General features: G+C 36.9%; 1 protein-coding gene across 1 annotated transcript in view; it reads left to right on the forward strand.

Annotated features, from left to right (window-relative positions):
• LOC127627230 (protocadherin-15-like) overlaps positions 1–25,770 on the forward strand; it is a 505,252-nt gene that overhangs the window by 154,480 nt on the left and 325,002 nt on the right. The window contains exons 5-6 of the mRNA XM_052103574.1: positions 9,392–9,552; positions 11,878–12,033. Of these exons, the coding sequence (XP_051959534.1) occupies positions 9,392–9,552; positions 11,878–12,033 (317 nt within the window). The remainder of the gene's footprint in view (positions 1–9,391; positions 9,553–11,877; positions 12,034–25,770) is intronic.

Genomic DNA, 25,770 nt, shown 5'->3' on the forward strand with positions numbered 1-25,770 from the left:
ATTATTTAAGTATCAACTTTCTCACAAAAGTTCCTTTTGGAGGCACTGAAATGGACACAAATGTGACAGTTGTTTACTAAGGGTCCGTGTATCATCCGATCATTCGATTATTCCATTTAATCTGGCAAACCAAAAACGAAATAACAAATCAATGTTTTGTTTTTCTGTTTTTCTGTATGAACCAAATATGAACATTTTCGTTCGTTTGATTGCTTTCAGCTCGAAACGGGAAATATAATAAACAAGGAAACCAAAACAAATAATAGGTCGAATATACGTTGTCTTTATTTTTCTTTATTTGTTTTCCTATTTCCCACGGTGGAATCAATTCTGTTTCGCGCATGCGCAGTGGATAGTTTCAAAGGAGTAGGTCGCTGAGCCAAAAGCGTAGGGTTCGGGTCCCAGTTGGTCAAACTTTCCAGTTCAAATGGCACTAGGCGCAACATGAAGCCTTGGATGTTTTATGAATCTGGTCCCTGGAGCACAGATTTTATCAGCTGGCAATTTTCATTACACATTTAAGAGTGCAAGTTGCAACTATTATTAACAATAATTGAAAGCTGAGGCTTAGCAGTAACAATGAACATAGGCCTATGTGCAGTTATGTCACCAACACTCATTCATTATGGAATATTATTAACAGTGAGGACACAAAAAGTGTCCACATCATCTCAAGCACATTTATCGTCCAAAACCATTGTCAAACTGAGGTTATGTACTGTATCAGCTGAATGAGCAAGCTTCCAGGAACTGTTACTACTACTTCTTCTTCTTCTTCTTCTTCTTCTTCTACTACTAGCTACTACACACACACACACACACACACACACACACACACACACACACACATACACACACACACGCCACACACACACACGCTCAGTTCAGTGCTTCGCAACCCAGACGGGGTGAATTTATGAATGAACGCGTGAAAGTTCTGTTGTTCTGTTGCAAAAAAACAATGTTGTTACGTATCAGCTCACTATTTTAAGTGGGTATACGAAAATATCTGACCGTTCCTTGTGGGTATATATCGTATAGGCTACCTGCGTATCACATAGACTAGTGATAGGTCTAGTATGGGTGACCATATTTTGATTACCAAATACCAGTACACTCGGCAAACAGATACTCAAATGATACTCGAAGTTTACTCAAAGATGCCTTATTAATTTCAATACATTTAAAGTAGGCTATGCCTCCTCTGTATGGATAGAAAATTGTTATATTACAAGACACAAATTCAGATAGGCTTCTCAGAGGTTACTCAATATGTTTTATTATGACAGGTTTCAAAAATAATGAATGAAATAATGTCTCTTCTGTATTAGAAAAATAAATATATAAATAATAAATGACTAAAAGAAATACCTCCAAATTGAACAAAAATAGCTCTCACAAACTTACAAAAACGAACTAACAAAATATATTTATATCTTTAGTTTTCTTCCTCTTTATCCTGTTTTTCTTCCTCATCCTCCTTGTTTGCCCATCTATATTTGGCTGTAGAGCTGATCTTTCCCAGCAGTTTTTTGAAAACCAGGACATTTTCATCACTTTATAAAAAACAGCCAGGACGGCCAGGACAGGACGTGAAAACAGGACATGTCCTGGGAAAACAGGACTGTTGGTCACCTTAGTTTAGTATGCAACATGTTTTACTTTTTTTTATATCACGTAACGTTACCTCATTTATTGCTCGAGAGACAGCAATGTCAAGGTCTGAATCAGAAGTGTGTCCTTTTCTCCGCATATTATGCTTGGCAAGTAGTCTCCGGATGCTGATCTCAGAGCTTCCACGCTGGACACCCATTTCTTGCATCTTTACTAAGATCTCATGATATGGCATTCCATTCATAAACATGTCCTCAATAAAAGACATGTATGGTTCGAGTGCCATTTGAACTGGAAAGTTTGACCAACTGGGACCGAACCCTACGCTTTTGGCTCAGCGACCTACTCCTTTGAAACTATCCACTGCGCATGCGCGAAACAGAATTGATTCCACCGTGGGAAATAGGAAAACAAATAAAGAAAAATAAAGACAACGTATATTCGACCCATTATTTCGTTTTGGTTTCCTTGTTTATTATATTTCCCGTTTCGAGCTGAAAGCAATCAAACGAACGAAAATGTTCATATTTGGTTCATACAGAAAAACAGAAAAACAAAACATTGATTCGTTATTTCGTTTTTGGTTTGCCAGATTAAATGGAATAATCGAATGATCGGATGATACACGGACCACTAAGAGTAGATCTATAGGCCTATACAATAGCCTAGTAAATAATAATTAAGGCTAAATGTAAAAACCTTTCTTCCACTAAAATCGAACAGTGTATTCTAGCCATTTATTTGAAGTTTTATCAAATATTGGCCTCTAGTGCTATATTAACAAAGTTCATTATATTCCATGCATTGAAGGAATTCACTAATGATGATCTGTAGCCTTTAATTGTGTCTGACAGACTCATTTGACAATGCGTCATTCACTGGTGAGCATAAGTTATGGCTATAAATACTGTATTTCTATTAATAAAATGAAACCTATTTTTATTATCTTTATCAAAACTATACTGTATTTTATCCCAATAGAAATATAATTATTTAGCTGTTTTTGTAGCCAATATCTGTGATAAAGCCAGTCTCTGTCTCTACAGGAAACTGTACCAATCACAAAAAACATGAAGACAAGTCAACCTGATCTCACGGTTAACTTATAATGGATTAAGATTTTTACGGGTTTTCTCCCATGTTAAACCACGTCTACATTGGCAAAATATGTGTACAAATGAACAGAGGCAGAACTAAGGTCTGGTAAACTGAAAATATATTTGGTATTATTATTAATAATAATTTTCATTTATCTTTGCCATATTTGTTTTTAACATTTATTTATCTTTTTATTTTTCTTATTTGTCATATTCTCTGTGCCCCCCGACATGCTCTGGCATGTCCCCCAGTTCGAAAAATGCTGGTATAGAGGTATAACTTGAATGTGAATAGGGTAGCTCAGATAATTGGTCTTGGAAGAAGTTGCCGAGTAATATTTGAGTTCATATCGGAATGTCTGACTTTTGGTTGCAGATTTTGGGATGTTGGCTAACTTAGTGCAATATGAGTCTCTTCTGAAACACATGGGGTCTTTTTCTCTGGATCAAAATCTGAGATGCAGGAGACTTAAGAATAGTATAAATGTTATTTTGGGCTGTTCTGGTGTAAGGTTACTTTTTATGTTACAGGGTACAGTAACAGGTACAGGAAGGTGATTTAAAGTGTACCTAAAAATGTACCCTAAACCCAACCAATAGTGTTCACGAAGATACATGAGAGGTGAAGAAAAACAGACATCTTTCCCCTTAAAGGAATATTCCAGGTTCAATACAAGTTAAGCCCAATCAACAGCATTTTTGGCATAATGTTGAATACCACTATAATGTATTTGACTCGTCTGTCCATTTCTATAAAAAAGCAAACATCGAGGTTACAGTGAGACACTTCAATGGAAGTAAGGGCAGATTTTTGAAGGGTTTAAAGGCAAAAATGTGAACCTTTAAAAGTACATACATTAATTCTTCTTTAAAACTCATGTATTATTTGAGTAGAAATTATGTTTATATTGTCATATTTACAGTAATTTTAGGGTTTTTTGACATTATATCATAATGGCAATGAAGTTGTATAATTGGTAATAGCTTTACACAGAAAAGGTTAAGTGATTTGATCACACTGAAATCATGTTAACACGCATATTGTTTATCTCTTGTAGCTAAACTTTTGAAACAGTATTTTAACATTCAAAAATTGCCCCCCGATTACTTCCATTGTAAGTGCCTCACAGTCACCTCGATTTTTGTGTTTTTTAAAGAAAAGAAGGACAAGTCAAACAATAATTTTCATGGTAATCAAAATTATGCCACAAGTGCTGTCAATTGATCTTAACTTGTATTGAACACCAAATATTCCTTTAACATATGCCTTAACCTAACCAATATTGTTTTAAAAGCAATTTCGACATGAAAAGCACATTTACTGAAGCAATCATGTCATTCTGTGTGACTTCTATTGCACTTTATCATTTCGAGCCTCATTGGCTGAGCTCGAGGCTCGTCACTGAATCTGAGTATGAACTAACTTGCAAGCTAAACATGTTGGACGGATGGACGGACAGACGGACCGACCGATAGACAGATAGATCGCTCGATCGATAGATCGATCTATCTTTATTGATCCCCCATAGAAGACATTTTTGACACAAGTTTTAAAATATTTTTGACACATCAACAGCATAAGTATGAGCAGATAACAGAATGGACATACAAGTGCAAAATCAAAAGATGAATTAAATAAAATAATAAAACTATAACATTAAAAGATCAATACAAATAATATATAAATGTGGAAGTACTCAATATTTTATATACTCCACTACTTCCAATCACTAAATTACATACATATACATATCCTTTAGAAGGTGGTCTGTGGTACTGCAACTCAAGTCAGTGGTGTGAGATGAGATACTGGGTACTGTGGAATTATAGAGTCTAATAGCTGATGACCCAAGCGTTTTGAAGCACGTGGCTGGATAAATCTGTGGCTAAACTTGCTGTTGAGCTGCCTAAGCTCAGCATAAAGAGGATGTGATGGATTGGCCACAATAGCTTCTAGCTTTCTTCTCATCCTCTTTTCAATCACCTCCTCTACACTGTTCAGTTCTATCCCCAACACAGAGCTTGCCTTCCTCAAAAGCTTCCCCTCCCCCAAGACACAGCAAAAAAGATAACACTAGCCCTGGCCACTACAGAAGTATAAAATATAGAAGCCTAGTACACACATTAAAACATCTGAGCCTCCTCAAAAAGAACATCCTGCTCTGCCCTTTCCTAAATAGGGCCTCAGTATTGCCTGACCAGTCCAATTTGTTGTTAAGTTGCACCCCAAGGAACTTGTAGGTATCCACTATCTTCACTCCCTCTCCTCTTATGGTGACAGGAATCAGGGTCCTCTTACTATGTCGAAAGTCCACCACCAGCTCCCTGGTTTTTCCAATGTTGAGCTGAAGATGATTACTTTCGCACCATCCTATGAAGGTCTCAATCTGATCTCTATGCTCCTCATCCTTATCATCTGTAATACAGTTGACAATGGAGCTGTCATCTGAGAACTTCTGTAAGTGACACATTCCCAAAACAAAACTGAAATCAGAGGTGTAGAGAGTGAATAAGAATGGTGACAATACAGGTCCCTGCGGTACACCAGTATTGCAAGTCACCACATCTGACAAGTAGCCTTTCAACCTGACATAATGCGGTCTGTCATAAGGTAGTCTATAATCCATGCCACAAGGTCCTGATCCACCTGCATCCCAGGGAGCTTCTCAGCCTGCCGGACTGGCTGGACTGTGTTAAAAGCGCTTGAGAAATCAAAAACATCTTCACAATACTTTATGGACTTTCCAGATGTGTGTAAGCACTCTGAAGCATGTAAATAACTGAGTAAAGTTATAACAGCAGTGTGTGAGTAAAAGAGTGAAAAATAAGTGTTTATAAAGTCATAAACAGCCATAGGATCTGTGATTTGTGTGAAAGTGAATAAAACGCACAACTGTTGTAGTGCCTCTAGTGTTAATTTCACATGCAGCAAAACGTAGAAAAAGGGGTGTAAAACTCAATTTGTAAAAAATGTATTTCATTCTGTTTACGTTCATTCTGAGACTAGGTTGCAAACATTCTAGTTTTCTCAGCCATTAACATTTAATTTTATAATTCTGCAATCCAATCTTAAGCCACTGTATGGAACTGAAAAAATAAAATATATTTTCAAACAGTTTTTCGATTTCGCACCCATGATCAAACAGATCATGCCATTGTGTCAATTTTGTTGAGGCAATTTTGTTGTGTCAAAACACCATATAGAGCACCACCGAGACGGTGTTTACAGGTTTTAGAAAATGTAAATACAAATGGCTTACATACGGTTGTCTCTGCATATTAAGCTGGGATAGGAGAAAGTTAGGGTTGGGCGATATGGCTTAAAAAAAAAAATCTCCGATTTTTTCACACCAAACCCGATTTTCGATTTTAATCGATTTTTTTATTTCTATTTAAAAACAAACTACAATCGACAAAGAAATTGCTCAAAACAAATATACTCTTTATTTTGTTCTGATTTTCCCTTATGCAGTTTAATCTTAATGTCCCCTTGGGGCATAAGTGTAACAGGAAACAAGCCTCAAAACATGCTTGTAAACGAGATGGCAGGCCCTGCCATTGTAAACAGTGAAAATGTAGCTAGCTTATCAGTTTTCTAATAACTTCAAACTTACAGTGACACAATGCACCTTCAAAATAACTTAAACTATAAATAAAAAATAAAATATGTGTGTCCCTCTTTGATAAAACACTTTTGGTCAAATAAATGTAACAAAAATGACAAAATTAGATGTATTACAAAAATACATACTTTTAACAGTGGTATTCATAAAGTGCAAACACAACTTTCAACAGTTGTTCTGAATCCCTGAAATTGTAAACAAAATGAAACATCTGCATCCATTACTTTAGTTTCAACATTCTTCTTTTATGCATTTTTAGCCAGGAAGACAAGCCTTTCTACTACCTCTGGCTTGAGGCATGCCCGGTTACATGTAACAATTCCCCCTCCCACACTGAAAAGCCTCTCTGATGGGGCACTTGTAGCAGGGACAGACAAGTATTTTTTGGCCAGATTACTGAGCCTTGGGAAGTTTGGTTCGTGACGTTTCCACCACTGAAGTGGATCAGTGTCTGCCTTAGAGGTCAGTAGGTAGGTTGCCAGCTCTGTCTCTACTTTCACTTCCTCTGGTTGGTGAGAGGATGGCTCTGGCACATTCTTCTTGAAGAAAGCAGCTAAAGTCATTTTCTTATTGGGCGGAGGATGTGCTTCACCTTGGCACACCTGCACAGCTGGACCAGGCTGCTGAGGCGTACTTTTTTCAGCAGGCAGAGACATCAGCTCAGTGACAGCTCTTTTTTTGATTTGTTCCACCTTGTCGGGGTCAATGTAGGTTGTACGGAACCTGGGGTCCATCAGTGAGGACATGTCCAAGAGTTCATTCTTCACAGTGTCGCTGTATTTGTCATCAAGATACTGCATTATGTTTCTTTTTATTGTTTTAGTGAGTTCGGTGTCTTCCTCCTCTGGCTGTAGGAGATTGGTTTTGAACAAATGCAGTATCGGTTTAATGTAGGAGACACTGACATAAGCCTCCCCAGACAGGGCGTCTGTAAATTCTTGGAGTGGCTTGATAGCTTTTATTTACGGACTCTAAAACTTCAATATCTTGCCAAGTGGGGACAAGATGACGTCATTTCTTGTCGGACCCCAGGACACGGACTATGGCCTTCTCCTGTTCAACCCCATCTGGTTGGGGACTCCGTTACCAGCTGATGACTGGGTAGACCAAGCTCAGCCTGTGCTTCACCCATCTCTCTTCTTTTTTTCCAACTATAGGAAAAGGCAGCAACTGCCTTTTTACAAACCCCAATGGCACGATCGATTCGTGGGTCTTTCACACCATTCTCTTTACAATAAATAAATAAAGAAAAAACAAAGAAAACTATTTTTAGTGTCACTATTGGTCAGTGTCAAAACAAGTCTTTTTCACATTTCCACATGTTATTAATGCACACTAAGGGTGCACACACACACACACACACACACACACACACACATACACACGCACAATACACACACACACACACACACACACACACACACACAATACACACACACACCATACACACACACACACTATACACACACACCATACACACACACACACACACACACACAATAATACACACACAATTATGATTAATCATGCATGTTCATTTTGTGCAATATGTTTTGATTTCATTAAATTGCATTAATTACAACATGTAATAATTGGGCTGGCCTGTTCATGTGTAAAACAAAATCAACATCACTTGAATGCATAGCCATTAGACTCTTACCTATAGCGTTGTGCAGTTTATGTCCAAAGCACTGGAGGTTGGGCCACTCATTGTTAATATGTTGGTGCCGCTGTCTGTTGTCATACAGATGAGTTGTTCTTCATCAAGGTTCCATGAAGTCAAAGCATCTTTTAGCCCCTGCGCAATTATTTCACCTGTATGGTCATCGGGAAAGTACGCTGTTTGAAGGCAGACGCTTCGCAGAGTCCAGTCGTCAATATAATGCACAGTCAAACTCATATAGGGCTGCATCGTTCGACTGGACCACAGGTCCGTTGTGGCGGAGTAAAACGACACACCCTCCAGCTCTCTAGCGATCTTTTCACGAGTACTGTTGTACAGACGAGGCAAGGCAACTTCGGCAAAATATTTGCGGCTTGGTAGCACATACCTGGGGTCGACAACTTTAAGCATGTTAATAAACCCCGGCTTTTCCACAGTGTATATGGGCACCATATCTCTTGCTATATATTTCGCTACTGAATCCGTGATTGTTTTCCACCGGGGCCCTTTCTTGTCATAGGGGATACAGTTCGAAAATCTTTCTAAGACCGTAGTTTGTTTTTTTGCGGGTGTGTCTGTGTTTGAACTGCGGTCTTGTTCGTTTAGTTGAGAAGCACACACCTCCCACTCGGCTGCATGCCTCTGTTTAAGATGCTGGAATAAATTTGTTGTGCTACTACCTTTGGTAGCAACAGCTTTTAAACACACTTTGCAATGTGGCGTTATTTGTTGTGCGTCTGACACCAAAAAAGCGAACAATTCCAAACAACCGATGAAACCGAGCCTTTCTTTGGAACGAGCTCATCCTTGTTAACTGCCATGTTGTCTGTGTGGCTGTAACGAGAGCGGGGGGCGCGCTGAGCGAGCCCATTCTGAACTACGGAAGCGTAAGGGGAGCGTCAGTGGTGGAAGTTAAAGAGAAAACCGATTTTCAATAAAAACAAATCGCCCGATTTTCTTTAAACATCAAATTCGAGTTAATCGATAAAATCGATTTATCGCCCAGCCCTAGAGAAAGTATTTTAACACTGAAAAAGTTACTCACTTCAGATTTAATTTAGTCCAAATTAGTCGAAACCCCAGATTTACCTTAAACTTTAACACTATTATTTTGCTGCCTTCCAAGCACTGCTATTTCCTTTAAGAAATGCGATACTAGCTCCTTCTGAAATAAATACATAAATAAAACATCCTCACAAAAAATCCACATTGTGAGGATTTATGGTGTCTAATTATATTTGCATATGTGCTGTGTCATTTATATGAATTTGCAAGAATAAGCAATTATTCAGTTTTTAGTTAATATTAAAATAACTTTATAGGCAGAAATCCCACAAGGGCTTTTTAAAAACATAACTTACAGAACTAATGAAAATGTTAATTTATCATTGCAGGAACTCTTCTGGTGGAGAACATGCAAATAAATGGAAGAGCAGAAGACCCTGATCGCACCATCTCTTTATCCTTACGAGACAACCATGACTATTGGGTCATCCTGGACCCGGTCAGAAAACGACTGTTTCTAAACAGCACTGGACGACTTCTAGACCGAGATGTGAATATCCCATACATTTAACATTCTTGTGATGCATCTGTAATTTAGTACAAATCATTGGAAACAAGTTAACAGGATAGGGTACAAAAGAATGGAACTGATTACAGGTTCATGTTTTGAGTGAACAGTCTACCTCACACAATGACTAATTCAACTGCAGGCCAATGATAGGCTTATGTTCAATGATATATGACCCCGTCTGTGAAACCCTGGCTAAAGTCGCACAATCTAATTATGAGATTAAGAGCGTCAAAGTAGTCATAGCCATAAAAATTACAAAAATAGGTAATGTGTGTTTATTGCTGTAAATGATATAACGTACCAAGGGATTTGAGAAACAGTACTAACATTTTCATTTATAACATGATAAATACTGAAATTAATAATTTTATTGACACTAAGTTTTATAATTTTGCACAATAAAATACCGGACGTGGGCTTCCTAAACATTGATTTCAACAGTCTCTGGGTTTATTTCGGTGCAAAAACACCTTCTGATTCATTTGTATCATTTGTTTCAGGAACTTCTTTTCTACCATTAGAAAATGTAAATACACCTTAATATCAATCTGCACGAGCGACAATCTGGTCAACACCAGTTAAGGCAAAAACATGCAACTTAAGCCGGGTTCCGTTGTATGTGGAGATTTTTTCATGTCTTCGCCGATATTTTAAGAACATCTTATTTTTTTGTAGCTCAACATTCTGTCAATAATAATCAGCTTATTTAAGGACATTTTAGGCCTGCTATGTGTCAAAATAATTAGTTTTCTGGATGCTGATGTGTCGGCTTGATGAATTAACTATCTGACATGGCACCTATGAAGCGTGCGCAGGAACAGAAATAGCTGATTGCTTAAACAGCTTGTATGATATTAATCTCAGTGGAATTGCCCCAAATTATGATTTAACTTATATTATCCGGCTTTTTTTTATTTGAATACTACTTTTTGACTTTTTAATACCAAAATTGACACTTTTGTGAATAGAATCCCATAGATTATCAAATATTTTGCATCTAGTTAATTTTAGAATGTGTGGTTCTGTGTATACAAAGTTTGAGACTGACCTGTTAAAGTGATAGTTCACCCAAAAAATTATGTCATCATTTACTCACCCTCATGTTGTTCCAAACCTGTATTAGTTTCTTGCTTCCGTTGAACACAAAATAAGATATTTTAAAGAATGTTGGTAACCAGGCAGTTGACAGTAACCATTGATTACCATAGTATTTTTTTTCCTACTATGACAGTCAATGGCTACCTTCAAAAATGGTTTGATTACCAACATTCTTCAAAATATCTTCTTTTTTGTTCAACAGAAGCAAGAAACTCATACAGATTTGGAACAACTTTAGGGTGAGTAAATGTTGACAAAATTAAAATTTTTGGGTGAACTATCCGTTGAATGTTTTTTTTTTTATTTACTCCAAATGTTACACAGTAGTAAGAGAATGAGATTTTCCTCTATCTATCTATCTATCTATATATATATATATAAATTACATTACAATAAAGTTATACAAATCATTCCACTGAATTGACTTGGTAATTGTTGATACAATCAAGCTCTTGTGGTACCCCCATTCATTTCAATGTTTTTATGCTTTTTGGACATCATAATAAATAGACCTGTTTTACAAAACTTTAAGAATTTTCCCATAAATGTGTCATATATAACTGACAATGGGAGAGTCTCAGCTTTAATGTGGTATATGGCACATAGTCAGAATAAGTATGCTTTAAATGTGTTGCAGTTTTAAATATAAGATTATTTTTAAATTGGAATTTCTCAAAAACACGATTTTCAGAGCCCGAAATTCAGCAAATCTTTGACATAGCCTTACTCAGTCAATATTAAAGATACCAAGGTTATATTTTCACAGAATGTTCTTTACATTATGTAGGATGATTTTATGTAGAAAACATTGAATCACCAAAAATTGACTTTAGCTGGGTTTTCACAGACAGGGTCACATGGGCATGAAAACAAACTATATAATGACTTCTAAAGCCACTTTTTGTAATGTCTATTGTCTATCTGTTAAAATAATGTATGCCACTGAATTATTGATGTATGTAATTATTTGTGATTCATTTGATTAATGAGCATATCATGTAATCAATACCATTAAATATTTATATCGATTTTTGGGTCAGGCAGAATTATAATCGTAAAAAGTTCTTCTTAGCTGAGAAACCATTTGTTCACAGAATGTAACACTTTGTAATGGGCTGTAAGCAAGTGGTCATTTTTCGGTTGGCTTGCTGCATGCGCACTATGCAAATTAATAGTTTGATCTCTTGTTTTCTGTTTCTCCTTCAGCCACCTTCCTACATTCAGTCCATTGTGGTGCAGGTTCAGTGTACTAATGAGCTTGTTGGCACGGTGATACTGCACGAGGTGCGGATAGTTGTACGGGATCGCAATGACAACGCCCCACACTTTCAGCAGCCACGCTACTATGTAGCAATTAATGAGGTGAGTTCCTGTTTAGCATTTTTGTTCTTCTTTTGTTCTCCTTGTGCATATGTAATGAACTTTCCATGTGTCACTTTTGCAGTTTCTTTAGATGGGGTATTCATACTATGCAGTGCATCATGCCCCCATCATTTACAGTACTGGCTAAATATTTTAGGCAGAAAAATGTTGTATAGTGAGGATGTTTTCAAAAGTAATGCCATGATTTGCACCTAGGTTCTATGTGTGTCTCTATTGCTTCTGTCTCTTCATGTAATCCCAGACAATATCGATGACATCCATACATTTATTTCAGGGCTCCTTATTCTACTTTTGTTCTATTCTATTTACCAAAGGAATGTTTGGAGATCTAAAACTGATATTCCTTTTTTGATATTTCCTCGACACACATCTTAAAACAATTATTTTTTTTAAATGCCTAATGTGCTTAAGACTTTTGCACAGTACTGTATTTTATTCTTAATATATTTAAGAATAAGTCTTCATATATTGAATAAAAAATATTAAACTAACTTATATTAACGTTTATTATTATATTAGTTATTTTATTTTATCGCAATTAATTGAACATTTAAACCTATCATGGTTTTTCAAATATTACCTTTCATGTTGTGTGTTTTATAGCTGTTTATGAATGTAAAAATGTCAAAAAAATAAATTCAAAAATCTAAGTGCACGACAGATGGACTTATTGACTCCCAAAAGAAAAAAACGATTCTGAACACCTGAAAAGAGTCTGAAAAGAGTCGTTAGTAATTCCAGACTTACTTCCTGTACTTACCTATGTAATTTGGTAAGAAAAAACACGCCTCTGCTCTGTATAGCAGCCAGTGCACGCTGTTAGCCTGTTAGCTGTTAGCCTCTGCTAACCGGCTAACTCATGTAATTGTCAAACTACATTTAAACTTACCATTGAGAAACGTCCTGTTCTCGTCGTACTTGCGATGGTGGTTCGGACTCAGGCTCAAATTGGTAAGGTAAACAGACATTTTTTCAGACAGAGCTGAAACTCGGATATGGTTGTGGGCGTTTCCTTTCTGACACATGCTGTAAGCGGTAGTCCAATCACAACAGACTGGGACATCTGACCAATCAGAGCAGAGTGGGCTCTCTGAAAGGAGGAGTTTAGAATGAATCCTATAGAACGGATCATTGAACAAGTCATTTTTGACACTGGGAAAAAAAAGGTAATGCTGCAATTGAAATTATGACAAATTAAAGTGTTTTTTAACCTTGGATGCATGTCTATTGTATGAGACCTTTAAAACTAAATTAGGCATATTTAAAAACCACAATAGGTGCTTTTTAAAAAAGTTCACTACCTTGGTTTGAGCGGATGTTGCCATTTTGCCTCTAAATTTACAAACTGGCAATTTATCAAAGCAATATCACAGGTTCAAGAGTGCTGTATTGTCCATCTATCTGCATGGCTGTGATTCGGCAATGGCTGAGTGCCGCAGGTGATCATATCCATGCTGATAGATGGACAAGACAGTACTATTGTGAGTGTGATATTGCTTTTTTTCAACAGTTCAATGAACAAGTAAATTAATAAGTAGGGAAAAACTTAGGACTGTATCAAAAAAGTACAAAAAATAAATAAATAATACACTCTTGTGTCTGTATCTACTTCTGTCGATGCTAGTTTGAAACCTGCGCCAAAGCCTTCGTTGCTTATTTGAAAACAGCACTTTAGAATAGTGCTGGTTGAAAATATAGTTTTTCTTTTCAATTGCGAAATTCGTTTGAACGATCTCGATATCAAAAAATTTTCGTACGTGCGTATCTCCTGTACTGACGGATCCCCCGTTGTGGGTTCTTTAATGCGTGCTGTAATTGAAAAATAACATAAAATAAATAACAAATATTGCCTTACACTTCACAGCAGATGCACTGGAGAACAAATTAGATCACATTAGGTGCACTGAAATGAATATGATATATTGTCAAATATACAACAGTTAGATCCAGTCCTCAAATCTGATTGGATGATAGATCACTGATGGTCTCACACCATCAGCACTCAGACGCTTTACTTTGTGCATAACACTCCACTTGTGTTTGTGCTGTTCTAAACTTAAGTGTAAGATCAGTGCATATATGTTAAGAGCTACTATATGTGTGTCTTGTTTTTTTGTCATTACATATGTTAGCCAGCAGGTGGTGTGCCAGTTAAGTGATGTGAAGTGAATCCGCATCAGCCAGTGTTTACATAAAACCGCTTTGTGATCGCTTGTATTACTACTACACTACTAAAGCTAGAAAATAGCTTTAAACCACTTTAAACAAACAACTTCAGCATTAAGGCTCATCACAGCTGAGAGACACAACAGACAGATTGATTACAGAACTCAAGGCACTTACCTCTTACTGGAGTTTCCACATTGGAGAGGAACTACTGTTTAAAATGGCTGAAGAGATTGCGGTTCCTATAGTGAATGACTCTTGCGCACCGGCTACCATGAAATAGGGAGAAATACTACCGTTTGGATGGCTATTTTTCCACTGAGAAAGCTGACCTTCAGAAAGCTGACAGCATCTCTGCTTGGGAGTGGCAACAGGTGATCATTATTTACTTGTTCATTGAACTGTTGTATATAAGCAATATCACACTTGCAATCATGCTATATGGCCCTAAATCAGCACTGCTGTGATTACATATGGCACTCGACCTCCGGACTCGTGCCTGCAGCCGAATCACAGCAGTGCTGATGTAGGGACATATCACACTCTTGCTTGTGTGATATTGCTTAAACATATAATGTGGTTTATAATGAAGTTTAGTTTATGAAGTTAAAGTTTATAATGATTGATTATGATAAATAAGATGTGATCGTGAATGCACATTCACATGCCTGCTATGCACGCTGCCATGTTGTTTACATGCAAGGCAATGTGGGATTTTGAGTTGGCGATAGAAGCAAAGAACTAACTAGTTTGTATATTCTTTGTTTGACATCATAAAACATGGTCGCAGGGCCTGGGTAGCTCAGTGATAAAGACACTGCATACCACCCCTGAAGTTCGCTAGTTCAAAGTGGGTCACGTGGTGAGTTGAGCATGGATGCCGCGGTGGATGGCGTGAAGCCTCCACACATGCTATGTCTCCACTTAACAAGCCACGTGATAAGGTGCGCGGGTTGACGTCTCAGACGTGGAGGCAGCTGGGATTCGTCCTCCGCCACCCAGATTGAGGCGAATCACTACGCGACCACTCTGACTTAAAAAGCACAATGGGAATTGGGCATTCCATATTGGGAGAAAAAACATGGTCGCAACACTGCATCAAAACAGTGCACTCCGACTGTTACAGCTTTAAACTTTTAATTAGTGATCGTTTAAATATGTGTAACATTTAAAACTAAAGATATTATGTTATGTTGAAAATACTATTTGAGCAGCTGGTTCATTATGACAACCATTTCTGTCGCTCTTTTGCCAGTAAACAGCAGCACAAATGCAGATCACACCGGTTTGATCGGACGTGCGAATGGGTTAATTCCCAAGATCGATCTTTCACTTTATGTGACAACACTCTATAATGCAAGTAAATCACTCACATATGCGACCAAATGTCACACTATATAACTATAAATGTCTATGATTAGTTATTAGCGCCAAGATATTTGTAAGATTGGTTTAACTCGTTCTGTGTCCAAAGACGAGATCCACGGATACATATGTCATTGAATAATGTCTCTTTTAATACCCTTTCTGTTCTTTACAGTCAAATGTTGATTAAAAAAATAAACATTTAATTCTAATGAAACATGGATGCGCTATAGAAATTATGAACATCCGATAGATCTTAAAGAGACAGTACAGATTTTGCAAGTGTACTACATACCGATGTAAACACTTGAAAATAGTACAAATTATGCAAATAAACCGTAAACATGTAACAAAAATAGACTGTATATGCAACATAATATATGTAATTTCAAGACATTCATTGATGGAATAGACTGAATTGACCTTGTTTCAAAATCTAAAACGTGTCCAGTTTGTGAAAAACTAATGATATAATATAATTTGTAAAATAAATGTTTTCAAATTGTACCTAGAAGGGTTGCCAATAAAGTTCTCGAATCGAGAGCTTTTGAATCAGAATCGAATCGGGAAAATTTGTATCAATACACAGTCCTATTTTAGAACTAGGAACAATGGCTTGGGCTGTTTCTAGCAAGTTTAACTGTATTTCTCAGCTGTAGTGTTGTAGTAATCTGAGTGATTATTGATTGATAGACAATGCAGGATGATTTTAAAGAAACGTGCGCACTGACTAACAGGGAAATCTCTCTCAACGTAAAAAGACGGTCTTTTTTGTAATTACTTATTTAATTGGTGGTTAAAAATTTTCAAAATGATCTTAAAATTTGACACCCTCATGTTAGACCCCTATTTGCTTGCATACTCTTGGGCATAATGTTAATTTTCTTGGCATTGTGTAAATAAAGTTATAATTAATAAAGTTTAAGTGTCTGTGCTTGACTTTAGGATATTTCTGAAAAACTTTTTTATAGAAATTCCTTAAATTACAACACAAGCATATTATTATTATTATTATTTTTATGCTGGAGTTAAAAATAACCAATTTATGTTTTGGTGCACATATTCTAATTTAATTTTTAAAATTGAGTGTTTGACTTTAATGGTGAATGTAATTGGAAATTAACTTAGTGCATTGTCCCAATATGATGTTTTACCCACACAAACTTATTTTGAAGTACATTAATTGCACTTGTAAAGCATTTAGCTGAACACTTTCAAAATTTTTGATTGCTCTGTAATTACCCCAGAGGTGTTGTAGTTAACTGAATCTGCCTGTCACCTTTTGTGACTTCTATAACTCCTCAGTATTGTTCCACAGCAAGTAGGGCTGTATTCTGAATTGCTATTGCAATGCGGTTAGGTATGCACCGATATAAAAAATATATAATAAACTGATTATTTTCATGTTATGACCGATATCTATAGTTTACAGCTTTATTAAATTCACACGGGACAATACAAAAAAGACTACAATACAATAAAGAATCCATTTAGAATTTCAAGAAACGTACACACACATATATATATAAAACAACAATGTGCTGCAGTTAAAATAGCATGACAAAATAATAAATATATAAATAATTAATATATTAGAATAGCCTCTGGCACAAAAGTGAATATATAGCAGTTGGTATAGCTCTAAATGTGTAAATAAAGTATTTAGTTTGAAAGAGAACTAAAATAAATGTAGGTAAACAAACAGTATCAGGAATAAATAAGAAATAAGATGCACACACTACAGGTATTATTATTTGTAGTCCTGAGATAAACATGGAAAGCAATTTTAGCATTATAAATGTGCATCTAAACAAAGCGCATGATGTAGAACACAATACAAAAATTAGTGCTTCAGCTACCACCATAGATGGATACATAAACAAGCATAATTTAAAAGTAACATTAATAAAGGTTGTGGAAAACACATTTTTATGCATGAACACACTCTTATGCTTTGCTATTGCAGCATTCACGAAGCAACTAATAGTGACATGCACTCTTAAAGGTCTTTAGCTATCCTTTTATGTTAGTGCAAGGTTACGGAAATGTTTTATATAATCTTGAATAAGTAGAAACAAGTCTACAGTTAAATATCCATATCAGTCTACATATGCCTCATATTGACAGATACAGATACATTTTCTGCATTAATATCAGGGGAAAACCTTTTAAATTTTGTGAAATTTATACATGGTAAAATCTGTTTAACCAAAGTATCTTTCAAGGCAAGTCAGTCCACTTGGCTGCATCTTGGTAATGCTCACAGGCAGCTATTTTCTATTAATACAAGAAGCATACAAGTACAGCTCCTATCTTGAATGGGGAAAGACTGAAATCTCCAAAATGGTTGGTCAAGATTACAATCAAATAACCTATTTCAAATCAGCAGTAAAATCTGACAACAATGTTATCATCTCAATTGTGCTTTTTGAGCTCAGATCATGAGCTAAAAATGCTATTTTTCAGTCGGGTCCAGCTAATGCACATTTTGCAATTAACTTACAGGCCAATCTCTATCAAAAATGTGACTGGCTGTACCTGTAAGGCAGGACTTCCTTTTTACAGTCTCCATATTGGGCATTCCAATTTCTCCCAATTATTTTAATACAAGCTCAGCTAAACTGTCTCTAGTTAAAGCGAGTCGAGACTACACTCTCATTGCTAGCTGAAATTATAATCAAGTTAGACAAAATATTTCATAAATGAACATGAGGATGTGCAGAACTTTGTGAATGATGGGCATTCACGTCCACATTTTTTGGTTGAAACGTTTTGCTACGTTTATGCCTCTCATCCCACACTGGAACGTTGTTTTTCCTTCACTGAAAATGAAGACTTTCGGACTACATACTTTTGAAAATTATGACATTAGGAAACAGAAAATAGAAAGGCTTTGAACTGAAAAAGTATTATTGTGGACGTAGTAGAATTCTTCGTAAATCAATCCCACTAGGATTTCGCGGCAATTTTTCCTGATTATTCTTTTTGTATTAAACTTTTCTGCCTCAGGAAATGCAAGAAAGCTTATCTAATGTTAAAATAGATGTCCAATAAATCTGTAAACAATCAATAATTATGCCTGTTGCAATTATTACATTGTCTGATATTGAAATATTATATATGATCAAATACAATTAGTGTTAGGATTTATGTGCAAACTTAAATTCCACAAGTGTTTTAAAAAAAAAATACTTAGTTGAAGCATGCTTTGATTTGATTACAGCACTCAGTCTGTTGCAAGGGCATCTCCTGTGTACTGCCCTTTACTTTGTTTTGCTGAAGCCATTCTTTTGTTGACTTAGATGTGTGCTTTGAATCATTATCATGCTGAAAGGTGAAAGATATCTTCATTTTCAGCTCTCAAACAGTACGTTCCAGAAAGAGCCAGAAGGTTCTGTGCCAGAATTCACTGGTACTTGGAGCTATTCATGATTCCCTCCACCTTCACTAAAGCCCCAGTTCCAGATGAAGAAAAGCAGCTCCAAAGCATGATGCTGCCATCACCATGCTTAACCGTGGGTATGGTGATCTTTTGCTGAAGTGCGGTGTTGTTTTTGCCCCAAACATACCTTTTACAATTTTGGGCAAAAATTTCAATTTTGACCTCATCAGACCATAACAAATTTTTCCACATGGATTTGGGAGACTGAATATAGGCTTTTGTAAAGTTTAGCTGGGCTTGGGTGTTTTTTTTTTTATCAGAAAAGGCTTGTGTCTTGCCACCCTGCCCCATAGCCCAGACAAATGAAGAATACGGAAGATAGTTGTCACATGTAGGGAGCAACCAGTACTTGCCAGAAAGAGCTGCAGCTCCTTTAATGTTGCTGTAGGCCTCTTGACAGCCCCCATGACCAGTTTTCTCATTGTCTTCTCATCAATTTTGGAGGGACGTCCTGTTCTTGATAATGTCACTGTAGTGCCATACCTTCTCCACTTGTAGATGACTGTCTTCACTGTGTCCATGGTATGTCTAATGCCTTGGAAATGTTTTTGTAGCCCTCAGCTGAGGGATACATTTTAACAATGAGGTCCCGTTGATGCTTTGTAAGCTCTTTGTGGCCCATGGCGAAGAAAGATGTGTACTATTTCACATGAGCTTGATGATTGGTTGATTCTGAACACAGCCACATACCCAATTATTAAAGGGTGTGCGCACTTAGGCAGTTAAGTTATTCTAAGTTGTATTTTTTTCTCTGAAATGTGTCACTTTGGTGTAGCATTGCTTAAGTTGTAATTTTTACATTAAAGGTGCACAAAGTCTGATATGATTTATCTTTGTTTCATTTTTTTTGGGGGCGTTTGTAGAATTTTTATATCTATTGTATATGAAAATGGCAATTTTTTTGGCTGCAAATTTTTGGAAATTATAAAAAGTTGTAAGCTACCACAAATATTGCAGAGATTGGTTGAATTTGCAAGACTTCCTGGGGGGACTGGGAAATCTGCAGAGCTTTCTGAGGAGTTCTGTCGGCGCATATTCCATTTGCACCAGCTGGTATGGTCACAATAAATCCTGCATCCCTAAATGTGGTACATTGTATTCTCATTCTCTACAGTTAAAAATGAAGTCTTTTTCATTGTAATCTATATTTACCTTGTTTTTATTTTGTCCTCCACTTAGCATTAGCTTCCTTGAACATTGATCTCGTAGTGTGATGGTGTGTCTGCTGGAATCCTGTTTTGGTCTTCTTGTACTGAATTGAGTGCATGAAGAGTGTGTGGCTTTCAGCTAATTTAGAGTGGTTCCCCGGAGAGCTGTCAGTAGAGATTTCCCTCATTAGGAGGCAGGTTCAGTGGCAGGCAACCTCCCCTCGAGTGGCCTCAAAAACCATCTAGCTATATTGCCCACAATCGATATCGACCAAAGTTTGAAACCTTTGAATGACGCTTAGCTAAGGGGAACTAACACAGTTCAGTCTATCAGTCAACAAGCACTGCAAAGTACACTTTAGATGTCCACAGAGAGCCTGTTGAGCTAAGATGACACAATGTTGGTGAAAAATCATTTGATTTAAGTGTGAATTGAGTAGCAAGTGTTTCTAAATGACTAGAAGGTTGTGTGTCCAATGAAAATATCTTCTTTTGCCCCGTAGTCTATTGAGATTGACTGCGTGTCTTAATAAACAACCCAAGGCTGTACGTTACGGTTATGAGGAGTTATTAACTCTCGCAAAAAAAAAAAAAAAAACTCAATCTATGTAGATTTAAAACACATTGCTTGGTAAATATAAGAAAGACGCATGCTGGGTAATCTAACTCAGCAAGATGGGTTGCTCAATTAAAGGCAAAGTGTGTCATTTCTGTGCCACACAATGGAGCTACAAAAATAATGACTAATTTCAAATAGGTTTCCCCTAGTTCTGCACCATCTCTTATTGGTTGGACAAAGCAGATAGTACTGATGTAAACTCACACCATTGATTGATTATGTTAGTAAATATTTCAATAAGGACAGTTAATATGTATGTATTTATTTATTATTATAATTTGTTTTTTATTTGATGGCAATTTGGTCATGACAAATTCATTAAAATCAATAATAATCAAATATTCATGAAAACCCCAACATTTCATGCTATCACTTTACAATAAGTTTCTATTAATTAATATTAATGAATGCATTAGGTATTATGAACTAACAATGAACAACATATATATTTGTTCTGCATTTATTAATCTTTGATAATGTTAGGTAATGAAAGTACAATTGTTCATTGCTTGTTCATGTTAGTTCATAGATGTCACAGTCTCCCTCATGTTTTCCAAGGAGTCTTATTTTGAAGCTTTCTTCTGGACTACATCTCCCATAGTGCACTGCCCTCATCACTTCCATCTGTTTCTAATCTTCACCTGTCTTCTATTCCCTAATTTTTTCCTTTGGTACATATACCCTCCTGTTTTGTTCATTCCTTTGACAGTTCTTGTCCGTGCAACACTTGTATGTTAGTGTGTAGTTTTTTTTGGTTCCTTGTTTTATCCACATTGTTATTACCTTCATCTTCTTCATTAAAGCCTGCAACTTGATCCATCGCCTCTCCATCATTATCACTACCACAATACGTGACAATAGTTGCATTAACTATTGATAATGTAAGGGGGTTAAGAAGGGCAAGGAGGAGGCGAGAACCAGCCTAACAATATAAATAATATTACATTAAATATAAAGACACACATACACACACACAAACACATACAGGGCAGCTGCCCATAATTCTCTCTCTCTCAAACTGTCATCACCGGCCCTCACGTGCCCCATCATGAAGACCATCATTCCAGCCCGGCCCCGCCCCCCTCTGCTCTACACTCCTCCCGGCCTTGCCTCAGGCCGTGAGCCTCCTGCATGACATATCTCTCTCAAACTGTCGTCACCGGCCCTCGCACACCCCATCAGGCTGATTAGGGACCGGTGTATGTGCCCCACCCCCCTCCGCTCTACAGATAACAAATGCAACTTTATTTAAAAAATCTATTACTACAGTGTGTGTTGAAATTAACATTAACCAAGATTCATAAATGCTGTAAAGGTTCATTAGTAGTTCATATTAACCAATGGAAACAAATGGAACCTGTAAAATGGAATAGTAAAGTGTTACCTATTTCACAAATAAATAAATACTTAAACATATACACTAGTGGCCAAAAGTTTGGAATAATGTGCAGATTTTGCTCTTATGGAAAGAAATTGGTACTTTTATTCCCCAAAGTGGCATTCAACTGAACACAAACTTCTTAAACTACAAAGAGTTCTCATCAAAAAATCCTCCACATGCAGCAATGACAGCTTTGCAGATAATTGGCATTCTAGCTGTCAGTTTTCTCCAGATCACCCCACACTTCCTGTAGCACTTGCCATAGATGTGGCTGTCTTGTCGGGCTCTTCTTATGCACCATACAGTTTAGCTGATCCCACAAAAGCTCAATTGGTTTAAGATCCATAACACTCTTTTCCAACGATCTGCTGTCTAATGTTTGTGTTTCTATGCCCACCTTTTGTATTTCTGTTTCAAATGTGGCTTTTTCTTTGCAATTCTTCCCATAATGCCTGCACCCCTGAGTCTTCTCTTTACTGTTATACATGAAACTTGTGTTGAGTGGGTAGAATTCAATGAAGCTGTCAGCTGAGGACATGTGAGGTGTCTATTTCTCAAACTAGAGACTCTGATGTCCTTATCCTCTTGTTTAGTTGTACATCTGGCCTTCCACATCTCTTTCTGTCCTTGTTAGAGCCAGTTGACCTTTGTACAGCTTTGTATGAAATCAGTTTTTTTGCTATTTCAAGCATTGTATAACCTTCATTCCTCACAACAATTATTGACTGATGAGTTTCTAGAGAAAGCCGTTTCTTTTTTGCAATTATTTACCTAATATTGACCTTGAGACATGCCAGTCTATTGTGTACTGTGGCAACTAAAAAACAAACACAAAGACAACATTAAGCTTCATTTAACAAACCAAATAGCTTTCAGTAGTATTTTTTATAATGACAAGTGATTTTCTAGTACCAAATTTGCAATTTAGCATGATTACTCAAGGATACGGTGTTGGAGTGATGGCTGCTGGAAATGGGTCCTGTCTAGATTTAATCAAAAGTGACTTTTTCAAATAGTGATTGTGCTGTTTTTTTTTTACATCAGTAATGTCCTGAATACTTTGTGATCAGATGAATGCCATGGTGAATTAAAGTATCAATTTCCTTCCGAAACAGCAAAATCTGTACATTACTTTTGACCACCAGTGTAAATGTTTTAGGAGATAGAATATCTTGGTGTGCTTGCATCTTTAACAAGACAACCATCAGTCAGTAGAGTATGGACTGGCAAAGTTGTGATCAAGTCTACTTGAGTTCAGTATATCAAAACATACAGTGGCAAGAAAAAGTATGTAAATCTTTTGGAATTAGCTGGTTTTCTGCATTAATTGATCATAAAATGTGATCTAATCTTCAACAAAGTCACAAGTATAGATAAACACAATATTCTTAAACTAACAACACACAAAAAATTATAATATTAAATGTCTTTATATAACCCATCCAATTAAACATTCACTGTGCTGTGGAAAAAGTATGTGACCACTTGGATTTAAAAAACTGGTCGGTGCTCCTTTGGCAGCCATAACCTCAACCAAGCGTTTCTGGTAGCTTCGGATTAGACCTGCACAACGTTCTGAAGGAATTTTGGACCTTTATTCCAGCTCAGCCATATTCTTAGGATATCTGGTGTGAACTGCTCTCTCAAGGTCATTACACAGCATCTCTATTACGTTAACACTAGAAGGGCCGAGCATGCGGTCATCCGACCATTGTGCTTTAAAAAAAAATTATCTTTGCACTCCATCAAATTCCAGAGCCATACTTTCTTGACTTTTTCTAGATATTTGAGTTTTATCACCATTGCACTTAAATATACACTCACCTAAAGGATTATTAGGAACACCATACTAATACTGTTTTTGACCCCCTTTCGCCTTCAGAACTGCCTGAATTCTACGTGGCATTGATTCAACAAGGTGCTGAAATCATTCTTTAGAAATGTTGGCCCATATTGATAGGATAGCATCTTGCAGTTGATGGAGATTTGTGGGATCCACATCCAGGGCACGAAGCTCCCGTTCCACCACATCCCAAAGATGCTTTATTGGGTTGAGATCTGGTGACTGTGGGGGCCATTTTAGTACAGTGAACTCATTGTCATGTTCAAGAAACCAATTTGAAATGATTCAAGCTTTGTGACATGGTGCATTATCCTGCTGGAAGTAGCCATCAGAGGATGGGTACATGGTGGCCATAAAGGGATGGACATGGTCAGAAACAATGCTCAGGTAGGCCGTGGCATTTAAACGGTGCCCAATTGGCACTAAGGGGCCTAAAGTGTGCCAAGAAAACATCCCCCACACCATTACACCACCACCACCAGCCTGCACAGTGGTAACAAGGCATGATGGATCCATGTTCTCATTCTGTTTATGCCAAATTCTGACTCTACCATCTGAATGTCTCAACAGAAATCGCGACTCATCAGACCAGGCAACATTTTTCCAGTCTTCAACTGTCCAATTTTGGTGAGCTCTTGCAAATTGTAGCCTCTTTTTCCTATTTGTAGTGGAGATGAGTGGTACCCGGTGGGGTCTTCTGCTGTTGTAGCCCATCCGCCTCAAGGTTGTGCGTGTTGTGGCTTCACAAATGCTTTGCTGCATACCTCGGTTGTAACGAGTGGTTATTTCAGGCAAAGTTGCTCTTCTATCAGCTTGAATCAGTCGGCCCATTCTCCTCTGACCTCTAGCATCAACAAGGCATTTTCGCCCACGGGACTGCCGCATACTGGATGTTTTTCCCTTTTCACACCATTCTTTGTAAACCCTAGAAATGGTTGTGCGTAACTGAGCAGATTGTGAAATACTCAGACCGGCCCGTCTGGCACCAACAACCATGCCACGCTCAAAATTGCTTAAATCACCTTTCTTTCCCATTCTGACATTCAGTTTGGAGTTCAGGAGATTGTCTTGACCAGGACCACACCCCTAAATGCATTGAAGCAACTGCCATGTGATTGGTTGATTAGATAATTGCATTAATGAGAAATTGAACAGGTGTTCCTAATAATCTTTTAGGTGAGTGTATATAGATACAGATGTCTACTTTTTCACTTTCCTTGTGCCGTAATTTAGTTGCAACAATAAATGGTAAATCATTGATACTTGCATTATTTAAAAAATATAGGCTACTATAGGTCTACTGTCTATATTTGTAATTGATATATATTTTATTTAGCTATAAGATAATACACTTTACAGGTAAAGCAGTCAAACATAAATGCATTTGTGAAAAACTAATTGTAGAGTCATTGTAAAAGCTTTCTTTTCTGAGCATGTGTACACGTACATGTGCGTGTAATCTGTCAGTTTCTGACTGTAATTAATAATCAATTAATTATAAAACAGTGATTAAAAATTATTAAAACATAATTATTTTAATAATAAAATAAAATTAACAGATTTCGTGGCCTAATGATTCTTATACTGCATGTACATGTATATATTTATAATGCATACTAATGAACTACGAAACGAAATATGAGGTCAATTTGAAAACATGCTAAGGTGATAAATCACCTATTCAGTATATAATGACGCATCGAAAATGATTTGAGGGCAATTGACAAGTAATCTGATAAATGGGTGGCGCTA

The sequence above is a fragment of the Xyrauchen texanus genome, chromosome 33 (assembly GCF_025860055.1).
Source record: "Xyrauchen texanus isolate HMW12.3.18 chromosome 33, RBS_HiC_50CHRs, whole genome shotgun sequence".
Taxonomy (NCBI): Eukaryota; Metazoa; Chordata; class Actinopteri; order Cypriniformes; family Catostomidae; genus Xyrauchen; species Xyrauchen texanus.